Source organism: Erinaceus europaeus, chromosome 20 (genome assembly GCF_950295315.1).
Source record: "Erinaceus europaeus chromosome 20, mEriEur2.1, whole genome shotgun sequence".
In the NCBI taxonomy this organism is placed as follows: Eukaryota; Metazoa; Chordata; class Mammalia; order Eulipotyphla; family Erinaceidae; genus Erinaceus; species Erinaceus europaeus.
In genome coordinates this window covers 7,901,568-7,919,267 of record NC_080181.1, presented here as the reverse complement: position 1 = coordinate 7,919,267, position 17,700 = coordinate 7,901,568, and the positions used below count along the sequence as shown (strand labels likewise).

At 40.7% G+C, this 17,700-nt stretch overlaps 1 protein-coding gene and 1 long non-coding RNA gene across 3 annotated transcripts in view; one reads left to right on the top strand and one right to left on the bottom strand.

Annotated features, from left to right (window-relative positions):
- Positions 1-4,443, bottom strand: part of LOC132534959 (uncharacterized) — a 54,766-nt gene extending 50,323 nt beyond the window's left edge. The window contains exons 1-3 of the long non-coding RNA XR_009546728.1: positions 3,596-4,443; positions 2,690-2,749; positions 2,528-2,571 (exon numbers count right to left, since the gene is read on the bottom strand). This is a non-coding gene — a long non-coding RNA (uncharacterized LOC132534959). The remainder of the gene's footprint in view (positions 1-2,527; positions 2,572-2,689; positions 2,750-3,595) is intronic.
- A 317-nt stretch (positions 4,444-4,760) lies between these two features.
- Positions 4,761-17,540, top strand: MSANTD4 (Myb/SANT DNA binding domain containing 4 with coiled-coils). Of its 2 annotated transcripts, none has more exons than XM_060179767.1 (3): positions 4,761-4,866; positions 13,456-14,071; positions 15,287-17,540. In XM_060179767.1, exons 2-3 carry the CDS (start codon positions 13,610-13,612, stop codon positions 15,809-15,811), a joined length of 987 nt encoding a protein of 328 aa, XP_060035750.1. In that variant the 5' UTR covers positions 4,761-4,866; positions 13,456-13,609; the 3' UTR covers positions 15,812-17,540. The 2 variants fall into 2 exon arrangements, with proteins under 2 accessions (XP_060035750.1, XP_060035751.1); XM_060179768.1 differs by lacking the exon at positions 4,761-4,866 and adding an exon at positions 10,579-11,428.
- The last annotated feature ends 160 nt before the right edge of the window (positions 17,541-17,700 follow it).

Sequence of the window (17,700 nt, the reverse complement as noted above, 5' to 3'; positions counted from 1 at the left end):
CTCTCTTATATATATAAAATATATAATATTAAATACAAAATATAATTTTATATTTTATAATATATAATATATAATTTATATAATATATAATATAATCACATAATATATAATATAAATTAATATATAATATATAATTTTATAATTTATATTTAAATATTAAAAATATATTTAAAAATTTAGTAAAGTCATGGACTCCTTGGAATATACCTAAGATAGACTTCCTATTTACTTCCCATACAAAGACCCCTAGATTCATCTGCTCTAATCCTACCTTTGGGTTCCTGTTTATTAAACATTTTTCCTACTTTATATCTTAATGCTTTTTTCAGCCACCAAGTTGCAGATGCTACCTGACTTCCAAGGCTGACAACATCACCAATGTGCCCTGAAACCCCACCTCCCCAGAGCTCTGCCCCACTAGGTAAAGAGAGAGACAGGCTGGGAGTATAGATAGACCTGCCAGTGCCCATGTTCAGCAGAGAAGCTATTACAGTATCCAGACCTTCCACCTTCTGCATCCCATTATGATCCTGAGTCCATGCTCCCAGAGGGATAAAGAATGGGAAAGCTTCCTATGGAGGGGATGGGATATGAAACTCTGGTGGTGGGAATTGTGTGGAACTGTATCCCTCTTATCCTATGATCTTGTCGGTCATTATTAAATCAATAGTAATAACAATAACAACAACAACATAGGTCAAAGGGCATTAGGTCTTTGAAGCTCCCTGCCCACAGAAGGCACTACTCTTTCTGGCACTTGAACAAAAATTACCCAGAACCCACAACGACCCTGGATCCATACTCCCAGAGAGATAGAGAATGGGAAGGCTATCAGGGGATGGGATGGGATATGGAGATCCGGTTATGGGAATTGTGCGGAATTGTACCCCTCTTATTCTATGGTTTTGTTAATGTCTCCTCTGTTAAAAAAAAAATAGCAAAGCTATCAAGGAAGGGGATGGGATACAGAGTTCTGGTGGTGGGAACTGCGTAGAGTTGTACCCCTCTTATCCTATAGTTTTGTCAGTGTTTCCTTTTAATAAATAAAAATAAAATGAAAGAAAAAAATTACCCAGAAAGGTAACTTAAATGTTAAAGCCTTTTACCTTTTAGATTATGGTAGTAGCATGCATTTTTTTTTTTTTTCCTCCAGTGTTATTGCTGGGGCTCAGTGCCTGCACCACGAATCCACTGCTCCTGGAGGCTATTTTTTCTCCTTTTGTTGCCCTTGTTGTTGTGGTTATTATTATTATTAGGACAAAGAGAAATGGAGGGGGGACAGAGAGGGGATATAAAGATCGACACCTATAGACCTGCTTCATTGCTTGTGAAGCGAACCCCCTGTAATGGGGAGCCCAACACTCCAACCGGGACCCTTACCCGGGTCCTTGTGCCTCAAGCCATGTGTGTTTAACCTGCTGCGTTTAACCGCCTGACCCCTCGCATTTTTCAGTCTAATTATAGCAGGATTAATCAGTATTTAACAGGTAATTATTAATGATTTTATTTTATTTTTCACCAGAGCACTGCTCAGCTCTGGCCTATGGTAGTGTGGGGGATTGAACCTGGGACCCTAAAACCTCAGGCATGAGGGTCTCTTTGCACAACCATTATGACACCCTTCTTGCCCACAAGTTTAAATATCTTCATAGTCTCATTAAAAAAAAATCACAAGTAAATTAATGTTAGTTTTTGTGATAACCAAAGTATATGGAATATTCAAATTTATAATTAACATGTTATTAGTATGGCAGTTTGCATTTTTACAGAAAATCTCTTTCTCTATGTATACTTTATACGGGGTTGTCAGAAAAGTCATGGTGTATTTTTTCTATGTTTGTCTATGCAAAAATGCATCATGAGTTTTCGAACAACTCAATGCTTACAGTACCTATCCTAGGAGAGACACTTTATATCAGAAAAACTCTAAATATATTTAGATTTAAAAATATTTTAGTTGACAACATAGTTACATAAACTCAAGTTCTGCATACTAGAGTTAATGAATTTAAAAGTATCAATTTTTTTAAAGATTTTTTTTCCTCCAGGGTTATTGGTGGGGATCAGTGCCTGCACTAGGAATCCACTGCTCCTGGAGGCAATTTCCCCCCATTTTTGTTGCCCTTTTTGCTATTGTTGTTATTATTGTTGCCGTTGCTGTTGGATAGGACTGAGAGAAATGGAGAGAGAAGGGGGAGATAGAGACAGGGAGAGAAAGACACCTGCAGACCTGCTTCACCACCTGTGAAGTGACTCCCCTGCAGGTGGGGAGCCAGGGCTCTGACTGGGATCCTTACGCCGGTGCGCTTAGCCCGCTGCGCTACCTCCCAACCCCCCCAAAGTATCAATTTCTAAATTAAAACTCAGTTATTCAAACATACTAGCCACAGTTCACAGGCTCATCTGGCTAGAGGTTATAGCTCTAGACTAACTGATCTTTGGGTTAAATCTCTACCCTAAAATTAATACTTCAAACCAGTAAACAGACTATGATAAAGGAATTCTAACGTTAGGTACTTTGGATTACCTTTACTCTCCTTATTGGCACACATTCATTCAGAGAAGATCGACCTGAGAGAAAAAGGATGATGTTATTTGGAAAAAGTCTTATAAATGGAAATGTTGACTAAGTAGATTAAAGGAGTTTGAAGAGTTCGTGATATGAACACAGAAGATTTTTAATACTTACAGACTTTTCCTAGGTCTTATCCTATTATTGAAATAAACAAATTCAAGTGTTGGACAGACTCTGAAAGGGAAGAAAGAGAAAGTGTTTGGTGATAACCTTCTCACCATACTCATCAAAAAACATTGCAAACAAACAAAAAACAAAACTGCAACAAAAACTGCCACACATACAAAAAAAAAAAGAAAGAAAGAAAAAAAGAAAAGAAAAGAAAGGAAAAAATGCAAGTTCTCAATTTTCCTGTACAGTAAAAGGGTTGATTGTTCTATTCAGACAAACATATATGGAGAGACGTTTTTGACAAAGTCATAAGCAGAACTCTGTCAAATTAAATTGTTCATTCAAGTCAAAAAACATAGTATAAGACTATTTCCTTTTTTCCCCTCCTGTGTTACCTCTGGGGCTCGTTGCCTGCACTATGAATCAATCCACTGCTCCTGGAGGCTATTTTTTTTCCTTTTGTTGCCCTTGTTGTTTATAATTGTTGTTACTATCATTGGATAGGACAGTGAGAAATGGAAAGAGGAAGGAAGGCAGAGAGGGGGAGAGGGGGAGAGAAAGACACCTGCAGACCTGCTTCACCACATGTGAAGCGACTCCTCTGCAGATGGGGAGCTGGGGCTCGAACCGGGATCCTTACTCACTCAGGTCCCTGCGCTTAACCCGCTGCGCTACTGCCTGGCCCCGTCTACTTCCTATTTTATTGAAGTGTTTTTCAAGCCTAGCCAACAAGGATTGGCCATTCTGAAGAGTTACTTTCTCTCATATTATTTTACTACAGGATCTAGAACCATATATGATGGGAGATGTGGGAGGAAGGGACTGACTGTGAAGGGGACATTTGGAGTACAGTTGCCAGATTCAGCAAGTGAAAATTCAGAACGTCCAATATTGCATGGATATACTTACACTGCAATTTACTTGTAAACTATGTGAACTTCAGACGGAGCAGAGCACGTTTTCATCCAGCAAGCTGAACACTAGAGAGAAAGGAAGGCAAGGCGCCTTGCCCTTCAGCAAACAACTTCTCACAGGTATCCTGGGCTTCGTGGGACAGAGGCAGGGAGGAAATCTTCTCCAGGTGGAAAACACTGCAATGCCCACTCAGTCCCAAGGACACTGTGAAGTCCAGGGATGAAGATGAAGATGAAGAGGTGGGTTCCATAGGGTTGTGGCTATGCAGAAAGGCTTCCATGCCTGAGGCAACAGAAATTCAGGTTCCAACCCCAGTCTCACCAGAAGCTAGTTTGTCGGCTCTGGTGGGAAAAAAAAAAAAAAGAAGAAGAAGAATAAGAATAAGAGAGGGAATGTCACCAGATGAAATCTGAAGGAAAATGGGACGCTCTGTGACTGAGGGCTTTGTATTTCATCCTAAGAGGTGCTTCCACTAAGGAATAGTAGTAAGTGCTTGGCCAGTGTGAGAAAGGAGTGATTGCAGATGGGGCTAGAGGAGAGAGGACCAAGAGGAGGGAAAACCAGAACATCGCATTTAAGAAAAAAAAAAAAAAAAAAAGACTAAGTGTTTACGTCAAACAATTTTTGAGATACCAAATGAGATGTGGATCTCGCTTCCTCTCGACCCTTTATTTATTTATAAAAAGGAAACACTGACAAAACCATAGGATAAGAGGGGTACAACTGCACACAATGTCACCACAACTCCGTACCCCATCCGCTCCCTTGATATCTTTCCTTTTTAAAGGTGATGGTCAGGGATAGCGTTTGAAGATGGCGCGGACAAATCCCAATCAGGCGGAGCGACGCAGCAGGCTGATTGCCCGAGGCCAATCGTTTCTCAGAACTCACTTGACTGACAGCGCCACACGCCAAAGACTAAGCACAAAGCTGGGGGGGCTAGGAATCATGAGGGGGCGGGACTCCAGGGCACTAACCCGGAACCGGTTAGGGACTCGATTCCCATTGCAAGGCCAGACCTGGGGCGCGCCCTTAGCCAGAATGGCAACACCCTTCAGACCAATGGGAGAGCCGCATACAGTGAGCGACAGCCATATTAGCCAATGGATGGAGGAAAAAGGGCTGGCGTAGTAGGTAGGCGGGGACTCAATGGAGCATCTTTTCCAGACCCCCCTTAGAGGCGACTGTGCGGGGTGCCACCGGAGTCGCAGGTGAGACAATCAGCCTCGCAGGAGGCGGTGAGAGAGACGGAGGCTCTGCAGACGGTGGGTGCCCCCACACTAGGGCGGTTCCAAGGGTGTCCCCAGCAGGTGGCTGTCCCCAAACTTTGGCCCCGGCTCTGCGGTATAGTGGGACCTTGGCATTGGGGACAAGTGCCCTGGCGGCCCAGCCGCACCTGCAATGGTAGAAATGAGGGCCAAGCCGCGGGAAGCAGCCTCGGGACACCCCACGGGTGAGACCCTTATCCAGGGAGAAGAGTGACCTTCCAGCTGGCCTCGACTCTTCCAGGTGCAGCCCCTGCGCAGGGACCGAGTCCCCGGGAGCCCTGCCCTGGGCGCCCTCCGGAAGGCAGGTGGGGGAGGGAGGAGAAGGTGCTTTAGTCTCAGCAGGCGACCCTTCAGGAAAGAGCTGTCACTGACCCAAAACACAAGTTTCAGAGAAGGGCAGGAAAGTGGGTTTTCTATAAGAATGTGGGAGCAGAGGCTGAAAGTGGGGAGTGGGGCAAGCACACTTTAAAGAGGATTGGGGTGCGGCTTGAGGAGAGTTTGTGGATTTGTCATCCATTCCTTGATGGGCCTAACGCGTTGACTTTTTTGTGTGTTTGTTTTGCCCCCAACTACTACTTACTGAATTTGACTGCTGCCTTAAAAAAAGACTGTATCTATCTCCCAGACTTTACTGAGACCTCATAATTTTGTCATATCGTGCAGTATCTAGATTTATTCTCCAGTGTGAGAGAGAGAGAGAGAGAGAGAAATTGTTCAGGTATAGAATGCCATTGTTGGGACATCATCTTCACAAGGATTTTCGTAAGTAAATTATATATCATACTGGCTTCCAACCAGTTAAAAAAAATGCTGGCATGATGAGATTACAAGAAAGGGGCTGCTTTGTAGAATTGGGCATGGAGACTCTGTGAAGTTTTAGTGCATTCTCTTCTGTAAACACAGGAAAAACAACTACTATAAAAAAAGGTAGTATCTGCCATCTGAAATGTCACGTTTTCACATTTCATATGTTATGTCCGCAGCAAAAAGAATGTGTGCCTGTAACACACTAAGAGATAAGTATTTGGCTAAATTGGGTAATGGGTGGCAGTTTCTGTTACATGAGTACTAAAATGTTAAGGAGAGAAGAGAGAAACATTCTTTGAAACATAGCTTAGTTCTCTCATATAAGGATAACTAGCAAACTTCAAGTATGTATTTATTTGGGGACTTTCTGAAATTGATTTTTTTTTGTTTAAAAAAAGTAGTTTATCAGTTAGTTGTACAAAAGTTAGGGCCAGAGAGTTAACATTTTCATATGACAGAACTATAGAGTTACACATTGGGGGGGGATAGAGCATGCAAAAAAACAACTGATGACAAAACTTTATAAGTATATTGACTCAAGCATACTTTTAAAAGGACTGTTGAAAGTTTCCTCCATGTACCAGTAAATGTGCTTCAATCTAGTTGTTAAGTCAATCTCAAATTCTACAAGTAGCCATGCCTGAGATAGTTATTTGCTTAAATTAGGAATCCCATGACAACTAACTACAGTCATTGCTTATGTTCTTGTTACATACTTTTTTCTATATATTATAGTTTATATACCATTACAGTAGCACTGCCTTTATAAAATGCAACTTGCTTGTAACTTAAATTTCAAAATTATGTGACTAAAACTGGGAGATAGATTACCTTATAGAGTGTATCTCTGAGAAGCTCCAGGCTTGAACCCTGGCATCATGTAGGAGTAGCATGGCACAGGGGAATCTTCATGGATGGGGTCCTAGTGCTGTGGTATCTCTCTCTCCCTACTTTCCTCTGTATATCTGAAATAAAAATAATGAGGAAATAAAAGCATGGTTCCAGAATATGAGACTAGTAACACACACACACACACACACACACACACACACACACACACACACACACATACACACACTTTGGGTATTCATAGAAACATTATCTTAGAGAGTCGGGCTGTAGTGCAGCGGGCTAAGCGCAGGTGGTGCAAAGCACAAAGACCAGCATAAGGATTCCGGTTCGAACCCTGGCTCCCCACCTGCAGGGGAGTCGCTTCACAGGCGGTGAAGCAGGTCTGCAGGTGTCTATCTTTCTCGCCTCCTCTCTGTCTTCCCCTCCCTCTCTCCATTTCTCTCTGTCCTATCCAACAACAACAACAATAATAACTACAACAATAAAACAACAAGGGCAACAAAAGGGAATAAACAAATAAAATAAATATAAAAAAATTAAAAAAAGAAACATTATCTTAGTTTTTTAGCAAAGTATTGTTGGGTCTTACTAAGCCACCATTAATTGTTGACATCAGTTCCCAACTGATGTCAGCTTTTCCATCTCTAATTCCAGCTATTTCTCCTCTTTATTTTTTTTCTCCATTAGTCTGCTTTGTAAGATTTAAATCAAATGTTAATTCGTAGTACTCAGACCCTTACTTGATTCAACCTCCTCCTAAACGCATGGTAGTGTTGGGAAGGTTGTTAGTATCTCTCTCATTGCACTTTTCATTTATTTGCATTAGAAATCCTGTAAAGAATATTCATTTACTATGTTCAAACACTTCACTAGGAAATAGATAGTAACTAATGCTTGTTGAAGTTTTATTATATCTCAGACATTAGGAACGTCTTAACTGGATTGTCTCATTTAAGGCTCAGGCACTGAGTGAGTATTGTTCTATGATTATTCCCACTTATAAATGAGGAAATAGGTTTTAAAGGTTAACTTGCTTAAGATCTAGTAAGAGGTTCGAGCCCCTGGCTCCCCACCTGCAGGGGAGTCGCTTCACAGGCGGTGAAGCAGGTCTGCAGGTGTCTGTCTTTCTCTCCCCCTCTCTGTCATCTCCTCCTCTCTCTATTTCTGCCTGTCCTATCCAACAACAATGACATCAATAATAACTACAATAATAAAACAACAAAGGCAACAAAAGGTAACAAATAAATAAATGTTAAAAAATAATTTTAAAAAAACATCTAGTAAGAGCTAACTAGGAAGTGGTTAAGCTGATGTATATATCTAGGTAGTCTGTATTCACCATGCTCAGTTTACAGTCTCCACTATACTTACGCATGTTACCTTTTCTATGCACACATATTTTATAGATTTAGCTAGACTATACATTTTTGTTTCTAATTAATATTTTCTCACTATTTTTATAATTTGATATCTCAGTATTTTCACCATTCAGTGCTTTCTTAACGTATATGATGGAATTAATGTGTATTCATTTGATACATGTGAATATACTATTCAAACAGATAATTTCTCTGAAAAAATTTTTTATGAATTTATTGGATAGAGACAGAGAGAAATTGAGGGTGGGTGAGATAGAGGGCAGAGACAGAGAAATACCTGTAGCACTACTTCAGTGTTCATGAAGCTTTTCCCCTGCTTGTGGGTGGCTTGAACCCTGGTCTTTGCACTCTGTAATATGTACACTTAAACAGGTGTGCCACCACCTGGCCCCTGGAGAAAAAAAAAAAGCTTTAAAAAAATGCTATTAAGATACTTCCACTTTGTTTTCCACCTCCTTTATCTAGGTTTTCTAACCATAAGTCTATTTTCACCTTCTTATATACAAAATTTCTGGGAGCCAAAAGGTACAGCACCTGCCTTGCTTTGTATATGCCCCAGGTTTGGGGCCCCACACCATATGGGAGTACCATGACACCAGGGCAGTTCTGGTGCTGTGGTGTCTCTCTTTCTCTTTCCCCCTTTCTTATCCTCCCCCACCCCCTCTCTTCTCCTTCCCCCTGTCCCTCTCTGAAAGAAAAATAACCAGGGAGTGGTGTTTGCAAAACCTCAGTATTTCAAAAAAGGATGTTGGTATTGCAGTTTATGAAACTTTAAAAATGTATTTTTCTGTAATAAAAATCCTTCATGAGCATATTTAAACACATTAGCCACTTCAAAGTAAAAATAAAATTAATAAAAGCTGTATATATATATATATATATTTTTTTTTTTTTCTTTTGGGTCACTAGGGTTATCCACTGCTCCTAGTGGTCATTCTTCCTTTTTTTAAAATTTATATTTATTATTTATTTGATAGCACATATAGAAATTGAGATGGGGGAGGTAGGAAGAGAGAAAGAGACACCTGCAGGCCTGCTTCACCACTTGTGCAGCTTTCCTCTTACAGATCAGGAAAGGGGGCTCAAACCCAGGTCCTCACACCTGGTGATGTATGCACTCAGACAGGTGCACCACTGCTTAACCCTCTCAAAGTAAAACTAAGCAGTGTGCCCTGGGCTCAGAAGCAGCTACATGACAAAATAACTCTACGCATGGTTCCTAGTTCTGGCATTAGATGAACTGAACAAATGAAGCTGTATAGAGCATAGTATCTTCTGTCTGTAGAAGTTTCTCTGTTGAGGAACCAGGCAGTGGCACATCCATTAGAATATACGGATTGCCATGCACAAGGACCCCATGTTCAAGTCCCTGGCTCATACCTGTGGGAAAGCTTCACTGAACTTCACTGGACTTTTTCTCTCTCTCCTCTCCTCCCTCTTAATTTCTTTCTACTTCAATTTTTTTTCTTAAAGGAAAAATAGCAGGTAGGAGCAGTGTATGTGTCAGGCAGGCACCAAGCCCCAATGATAATCCTGGTGGCAATTAAAAAAAGAAGGTGAAGAAAAACAAAAGTTCCTCAGTTGAAAACTGAAGTTATATGAATGCATACACTCAGATACAAATAAACACATTCCCTTTTCAATTTTGTTGGCATATATTAAGACTCTAGCGTTTAAATAGGTATAATATTGAACTAAACCATTGTCATACTCTTAATAGAGCACTAACCACATATATTTTATTACGTGACAATATTGTGCAGCCATCTAGCCACCTACTGACGAATAAATGAGTTATTACTATACCTTTGTCTTAAAATGTGATTATGGAAAAGGACTTCTGGGGGCGTGGCCAAAGAGTTACAGCAACTGAAGGATCACGCCTGGGATAAAAAAGACAAAAACAAAACAAAACAAAATAAACCACACTCAGAATCTCAAAGCGCAGCCTCCAAAGTCTGAGGATCAGCAGTGTACCAGCAGAACTTTGTGGAGCAGAGGCAGCTCCATTGCTGAGCTACAGCTGGACTCTTGATTTCTACCTACTGAGTGCTGGGCAACAGTGTGGGGAAATACAGAAGACACCACAGGGCAGTCTGAAAAAGGCGGGCACAGCAAGACCCTGAGCCTGGGATAACAACTCAGAACAGGAGTGGGAAGCAAAGCCGTAGTATCACCTACCACACACTGAGGGTTTAATCCAGTCAATTTAAATTAACAGGGAAGACACTCCACCCCCGCCATACCACCACAAAAACACAACCACAGCACCACCTGCCAGTTGCACACATGAAACCACACCCAACAACATGGGGGAAAATTCAAATACTCATCTCCATAAGGATTATAAAAATATGTCTGGGGAGCCGGGCGGTAGCGCAGTGGGTTAAGCGCATGTGGCGCAAAACGCAAGGACTGGCGTAATGATCACGGTTCGAGCCCCCGGCTCCCCACCTGCAGGGGAGTCTCTTCATAGGCGGTGAAGCAGGACTGCAGGTGTCTGTCTTTCTCTCCTCCTCTTTGTCTTCCCTTCCTCTCTCCATTTCTCTCTGTCCTATCCAACAATGATGGCATCAATAACAACAACAGTAATAACTACAACAATAGAAAAACAACAAGGGCAACAAAAAAGGGAAAATAAATATTAAAAAATAATAATAATAAATATGTCTGAATGTGATTTCAGAAAACTAATTATGAAGGCCATTCAGGACTCCAGCCATAGCATACAAACACAAATTAAGGAATCTCAAGTCCTGTTCACCAAAGAACTAAGAATTTCACAAAGAGAGCTCTACAAATAAATACAGGAACTAAAAGATAGCCTTGACAGTAAGAGAGCCTAACTGAGAGATCTTATATTGAGAATAAATCAGCTTGAGGATAGAGTAGCAAAACTAGAAAGCAAAACCTCCACACGCTCAGAGAGCAAAGCAGTTGAAGAAGAAGGTTCACAAAAAAATGTAGCAGTCCTCTGTGAATTAGCATATTCCATCAGAAGGAAAAATCTGCAAGTTTTCAGGAGTCCCTGAAGATGATGAGAAAGCTAGAGGAGCAGAGGGCATATTCAGAGCAATTATTGCAGAAAACTTTCCACATCTAGATAATGGCCAAAGACTAGATATAGTAGAAGAGGAAAGGAAGCCAAAGCTACTGAACTCTAAATAAACAACCCCAAGAAATACAGTAATACTGTCCAAAAGTAAGGACAAAGAAGAAATATTGCAAGCTCCAAGGGAAAGGGAGAAGCTACAGAGGCAGAACCCTCAGGCTATAACCAGATTTCTCAACATCAACCCAAGAAGCAAGAAGGGGATAGAATGATATTTTTATGATATTAGGAGATAATAATTATAAACCACATGTACTATTTTCCTGCCAAATTATTCTTCAAGTATGAAGGAGAAATCAAAAGCTTCCCAAATATATAGAAACTGAAGGAATTCACCACCAGCCCTGTCATGCAAGAACTATTGAAAGAACTACAAGAAAAGAAGTAAAGGAACTCAACTCCAAATGAGGTAATCTGTAGTAGAATATAAATGGAAACTCAAACAAAAACAACAAAAGGACGAACCCAATAGGTAAAGGGAAGGCAGAAAAGATAAGAGTAATATGACCAATGTGAGTAAACTAATGCCAGCCATCAAAGGACTGGACAGCAGAACAGAAACTCTTAAATCTCAATCTTTGCCTCAACAGAAGAAAAATTGTTGGGTGGGACAGTTCAAGAAAAGAAGGATGAATATGGGATAACTTTGCATGTTAGGGGGACTTGGGAGACAGGAAGAGGGGGGCACGGGAAGAAACTTGGAGTGGGGAAGGGGTACTGCAACAAAGCAAGGAACTCTGGGAAGGGAAAGAAATAGAGGTTCTGGGGGGAAAAATCATCCTTAAGGCAGTATGTTAAACTCAATATGGAATCGGATGTAACCCTTGCTCCATGTTCTAATTTTTAATGACCTGATTCCATTAGAAAAATGTCTTTGACAACCCCATACTACCTAGCAAATTAGCCTGTAAAATTTGTTACTTTTTTTTTTTTTAATTTTTGTAATTTCTAAACTGGTAAGCTATTTGTGGCAATGGTTTTTCTAAAGTCTTCACTTATATTCATAAGCTGCCTTTTCCCTACAATGACATGGGCTTTCTCTTTAAAGATACTGTGTACTTTTAGAAGTTTCAGTTTAGCCCATTTGTCTTCCTTATATGGTTTCACATTCTATTCTCTCCCATCTCCAATTATCTTTTTATTTTGTTATGTTTTACCTTTTATTTTTATTAGGCACAGCATTATGTATTAGAAATATCTGCCTTTGTAGCAGTAGGCCTATTAGTCCCAGACCTTTATAGGGTGAGTCACATGGTGGAGGAAAAAAAATAGACACTATTTTTTTTTTCACCTAATTCCTTCAAGTATGCTGCAATATAACATATTGGAGCTGGTTTAATGAGGTATAAACTAGTTTGCTTCAGGTTTTTTATATAGATTATAAATAAGGCACTGCATGAGTCTTTTGAATATCTCAGATTAGTAGTTATTTTGACGGATTGACTTATTTGTTCGTCCAAAAGTATATATGGTGTGCTTGCCCTGTGTCAGGAACATTGAAAGCCTTGTGAAACTGCTAGTGAAGTGGGAAAGAGACAGGTTTCCTAGTTGTGTACTGCATAGGTGTAACATTCAGAGAAAAACATTCTATAAGCCTCCACTAGTCACTGGACCTGTTGGGAAAGGCTTTCCTGAGGAATAGTGTCTAATCTGAGATAATTCCTGTTCATCTGTAGGTGCATTCAGTAGACTAGTAAGGGGGACTTGATTACTTAAGCAGAGAGAGGTGTGTGTGTGGGGGGGAGTGAATGAGAGAGACCAAGACTTTAAATAGGGAAAGAGCTTGAAAAAAAAAAATGTCCACCTGAAAGAAAACCAGTGTGTTTGGAATGGAAATGCTGACTTGGAGAAGAAGCTCCAGGAGGAGTGGGTCACAGGTGAATGGTAGTAGTTGGTCAGGAAGCTTTATCATAGCCCAAGTGGAAGATGGTGGTAGCTTGGTCTGTGGTAGTTCTGGCAGTCACAAGGGGTGTGTAGGTGGATTTGCACCATATTTAGAATTGTGTGTACATGGAATACTACTCAGCTTATAAGAAAAGATGATGTCTGCCTTTCTCTACAGCATGGATGGCTCTAGAGAGGACCATACTAAGTGAAATAAGGCAAGGAAAAGACCAAATACCAGATAATCTCATTCATTTGTGAGATAAAAAGAAAGCAAAAGAGCAAAGCTGAACAAAACAGACTGATGTAGAACTGAAGTTACCAAGCCTGGAGGGTTTCTACTGGACTGGGGAAGGGAGGAGAGTAGCACTATGGTGATGAGTGTGGGGTGGTAACACAATTGAAGAGAGGTTTCTATCTACACAAATGTATTCTAGTATACCAGTGTTACTTCAGTAAAAGGAAAAAAAAAGCAATGGATTGCAGAGTATAGTGGGTTGAAGTGCACTGCAGAAGTTGCAGGTTGATTGATTTTGCCTTTTTTATCTCTAGGAGTTATCCAGTCTACTTGTGCTACTAGATGGACAGAAAACTGACTTAAAAGTGTCAACGGGGATGGGTTTTGATTTTTGTGCTTTATAGCATTTCTCTCTTTTTTTCTTCACATTTTCTCCTTTCTGTAAAAACTGCCATTGAAGTTAGAAAAATGAATCAGTTGAAAAGAAAAAGAAAGAGCAATTTTAGTGTTCAAGAAACTCAGACCCTTTTGAAAGAAATCACCAAAAGGAAAGAAGTCATTTTTTCCAAGCAGCTCAATACAACAATTAACGTGATGAAACGAATGGCCTGGGAGGAGATTGCGCAGTGTGTGAATGCAGTTGGGGAGGGAGAACAGAGGACGGGCACAGAAGTGAAGAGAAGGTACCTGGACTGGCGAGCACTGATGAAAAGAAAGAGCATGAAGGCAAACATTAAGCTGGTTGGTTCGGGATTTCCCCTCCCCACTTCCGATTTAGATGACTCTCTCACTGAAGAGATAGATGAAAAGATTGGATTTCGAAATGACACAAATTTTGACTGGCAGAATGTGGCTGATTTCAGGGATGCAGGTGGATCTTTAATAGAGGTCAAAGTGGAGGAGGAAGAAAGAGAACCCCAGAGTCCTGAGGTAAGTATCTGGTGAGGCTTTTTTCTTTCTCTCCTCACTCTCCTTTCTTTCACTCTGTGTTTATGACAACACAGGAATAGAGAATACGTTCCCATATTTTTAATTAACTTTTTTTTTTTTGCCTCCAGGGTTTTTGCTGGGGCTCAGTGCCTGCACCATGAATCCGCTGTTCCTGGAGGCCATTTTTCCCCCATTTTGTTGCCCTTGTTGTGGTTATTATTGTTGTTGTTGATGTCGTTCATTGTTGGATAGGACAGAAAGAAATGGAGAGAGGAAGGGAAGACAGAGAGGGGGAGAGAAAGACAGACACCTGCAGACCTGCTTCACCGCCTGTGAAGCAACTCTCCTGCAGGTGGGGAGCTGGGGGCTCGAACTGGGATCCCCATGCTGGTCCTTGCGCTTTGCTTCATGTGCGCTTAACCCGCTGCTCTACCGCCCGACCCCCATTTTTTAAATTAACTTTGAAGAAGCACGTTATCATAGTTCCTCTAGTTTTATCTGTATGTCACTAATCCCTTCTCAGCTAAACATCCATCAATTATATACATTAGTGATATCAGATAATTTGGAGTAAACATTCTTTTTTTTTTTTTTTTTTTTTTCTGGTCACCACTGGGGCTTTACTGCTCCAAGTTGGCTTTTTCAGATAGAAAGACAGAGACAGAGACAGAGACAGAGAAGAAAACCACAGCACAGAAGCTTCTCTGTTGTGGGACCCAGGCTTGAACCTTAGTTGTACCCATGGGAAAGCAAGCACACTATCCAAGTGAGCTGTCTCACCAGTCTGTAATTTTTTTTCTTTTTTTTCTTTCTTTATTTATAAAATGGAAGTATTGACAAGGCCATAGGATAAGACGGGTACAATTCCATATAATTCCCACCACTAGAACTCTGTATCCAATCCCCTCCCTTGAAATCTTTCCTATTCTTTGTCCCTCAGGGAGTATGGATCAACGATCTTTATGGGATGCAGAAGGTGGAAGGTCTGGCTTCTGTAATTCCTTCCCCGCTGAACATGGGCGTTGACAGGTCGATCTGTACTCCCAGCCTGCCTCTCTCTTTCCCTAGTGGGGTAGGGAACTGGGGAGATGTGATTTTTTAATTTGAAGTAAATGTCTTTCCTCAGACAGTAAGGAAAGGTTTTAAGAAATGTTTAGGTAAATTAGCAACCATAGAAGAGAAATAAATAAGAACTGCTCTTCCCTTTTCTCTTAGTTTGAGATCGAAGAAGAAGAAGAAATGCTGTCATCAGTCATACCAGATTCCAGGAGGGAAAGCGAGCTTCCTGATTTCCCCCACATCAATGAATTTTTCACTCTTAATTCCACATCGTCCAGGTCTGTCTACGATGAGCTGCATTTGCTGGTAAACATAGAGAAGCAGAAGTTAGAGCTGGAGAAACGAAGGCTGGATATAGAGGCTGAGAGGCTGCAGGTAGAAAAGGAACGCCTCCAGATTGAGAAGGAGCGGCTGTGGCACCTAGACCTGGAGCACGAGCGCCTGCAGCTGGAGAAGGAGCGGCTGCAGATCGAGAGGGAGAAGCTGAGGCTGCAGATAGTCAGCTCAGGGAAGCCGCCTCTGGAAAACGAACTTGGCCAAGGAGAGAAGCCCATGCTCCAGCCACAGGACACAGAAACAGAGAAGCTTAAGCTCGAGCGAGAACGCTTGCAACTGGAGGATAGGCTGCAGTTTTTGAAATTTGAGTCTGAGAAGCTACAGATTGAAAAGGAACACTTATAAGTAGAGAAAGAGAGACTTCGGGTTCAGTAGGAAGGACACTTGCAGTGATTTTCCTGGGTCTCCATTTAGCATATGTTTGTAAACCATAGGCTTTTCTCTGTATCAGGTAATATTTAAAATGGCTGCAGGATTAGTGATGCTTTTTTTTTCTTTCCCCCATTTAGTGCTCAGTGTTTTCAATAGGAAAGGGATAGTTATGCGTGGGTAACTGTATACTAAAGTAGAATATCACATAAAAATATATGCCCTTGTGTAAACAGTATAGCAGAGAGTAGTGTGCTACGCTCACTAAATCAGTACTATTACATAGTCTTGTATAAACTGTGCATTCAGTTTACAATTATGTCTGTAGAGCTAGCTCATTGATTCTGGGAGTTGATTTTGGCCCCCAGGAGACAAAGTACAATATCTAGAGACATTTTTGGTTGTCAGAATGGGGAAGTGGACTCATTCCTACTGGCACAAAGCAAGTGAATGATATTTTCATCCAGCCATGCACAGCACCCCCCTCCATCCCCTCAGTATCCCAACCAAGAATGTCACTACTGCTGGCACTGAGGAATTTTGTCCTAGCCTGACTGTCCACCTCTATAGCTTTGCTCCATAGTTTCTCAATATTAAAATCTCAGATGTTTATGTGGGTAGCTACTTAAATGGGCCAAAAACTTTAACTATGGATTATTATTATGTAGTGTATTGAATATGGCAAGTGGGGAAGATTATATGCATTTTATTCCCATGTTTCCATCTCTAAGTAACCTGAGATTCAGAAAGCAATATAGGAAGCATCACAAATTGTCTACAATTGACCACTTCAAAAAGCAGTTCATTCTCCTAGCTTCTGATAGTTCAGTAACAACACACTGTTTTTAAGCTTTGACTAAGTTCCTCTTCTTCTTTGAATCCATTGTCTTAGTTTAGGTTTAAAAAAATGTCATTTCAATCACGCATTGAAATCTTAGGTAAGTAAAAGGTTGAAGCTAGTGAAAGTGGTGCCAACCTAAAAATGGTACCAGTAGTCCATGAGATTGAACACAATGAGTGATCATTTGATTTTTTTAAAATAAAGAATAGCTAGTGGAAGTGGGGTGGAGGAGGGTGGGGTGGGGTGGGGAGGATGTCCTCTAGATGATGATGAAGATGGTGAAATAAAAAATAGTAGCTGTGTGTTATGAATTAGGGAAGCACTTATCACACTGGCCTAATTGGAACAGTTCTGAGAGTAATGTTTATTGTTATACCCAAATCTGAGACTCAGAGAAGTCACACCATTAGCAAATAGTTGATGTCCTATATCATGATGGTGTATTTGTCTTTGCCCCCTCTGTGAGGAACAAAGTTAGTATCCTCAATCCCTTTGGTATTTGCTCTGAAACCAAGGGCTTGTTTAATCTGGTGATTTGCCTTCAGCTCCCTGAAGGTGCTCTTTCTACAGTCCAGGTGATTCTATTGTGTTCTCAAATTGAATCACTGCACGAGATCACTTTGTATATTCTGATTTCCAGGGCCGATATGTAGCTTTAATAATCTCTTCTATTGACAGATACTACCTTGATTATTCTGCACCTTTCTTCTTTTTTTAATTTAAGAAGGTCTTGAAACCATATGTAACATTTGAGTATGGGTATTAATATACTTCTGCTTAGTTACCCTGATTTTGAAATAGTGTTATTTTTGTATAATTGAAATAAATGCTTCTACTGTAGAAATAAAATTTGCCTGTACTGTCTGCAAGTTCATTGTTTCAAATGATTCTCAGTACTATGAGGGATGAGGCTATGAGGCCTGAAATTAGTAAAAGAGTCACTCTGCTGTGTGTTCTAAGTACCTTACTTTAGCAGTAAGGAATTGGCACAGTGGCTAGGCTACTGGACATAACAAACATGAGG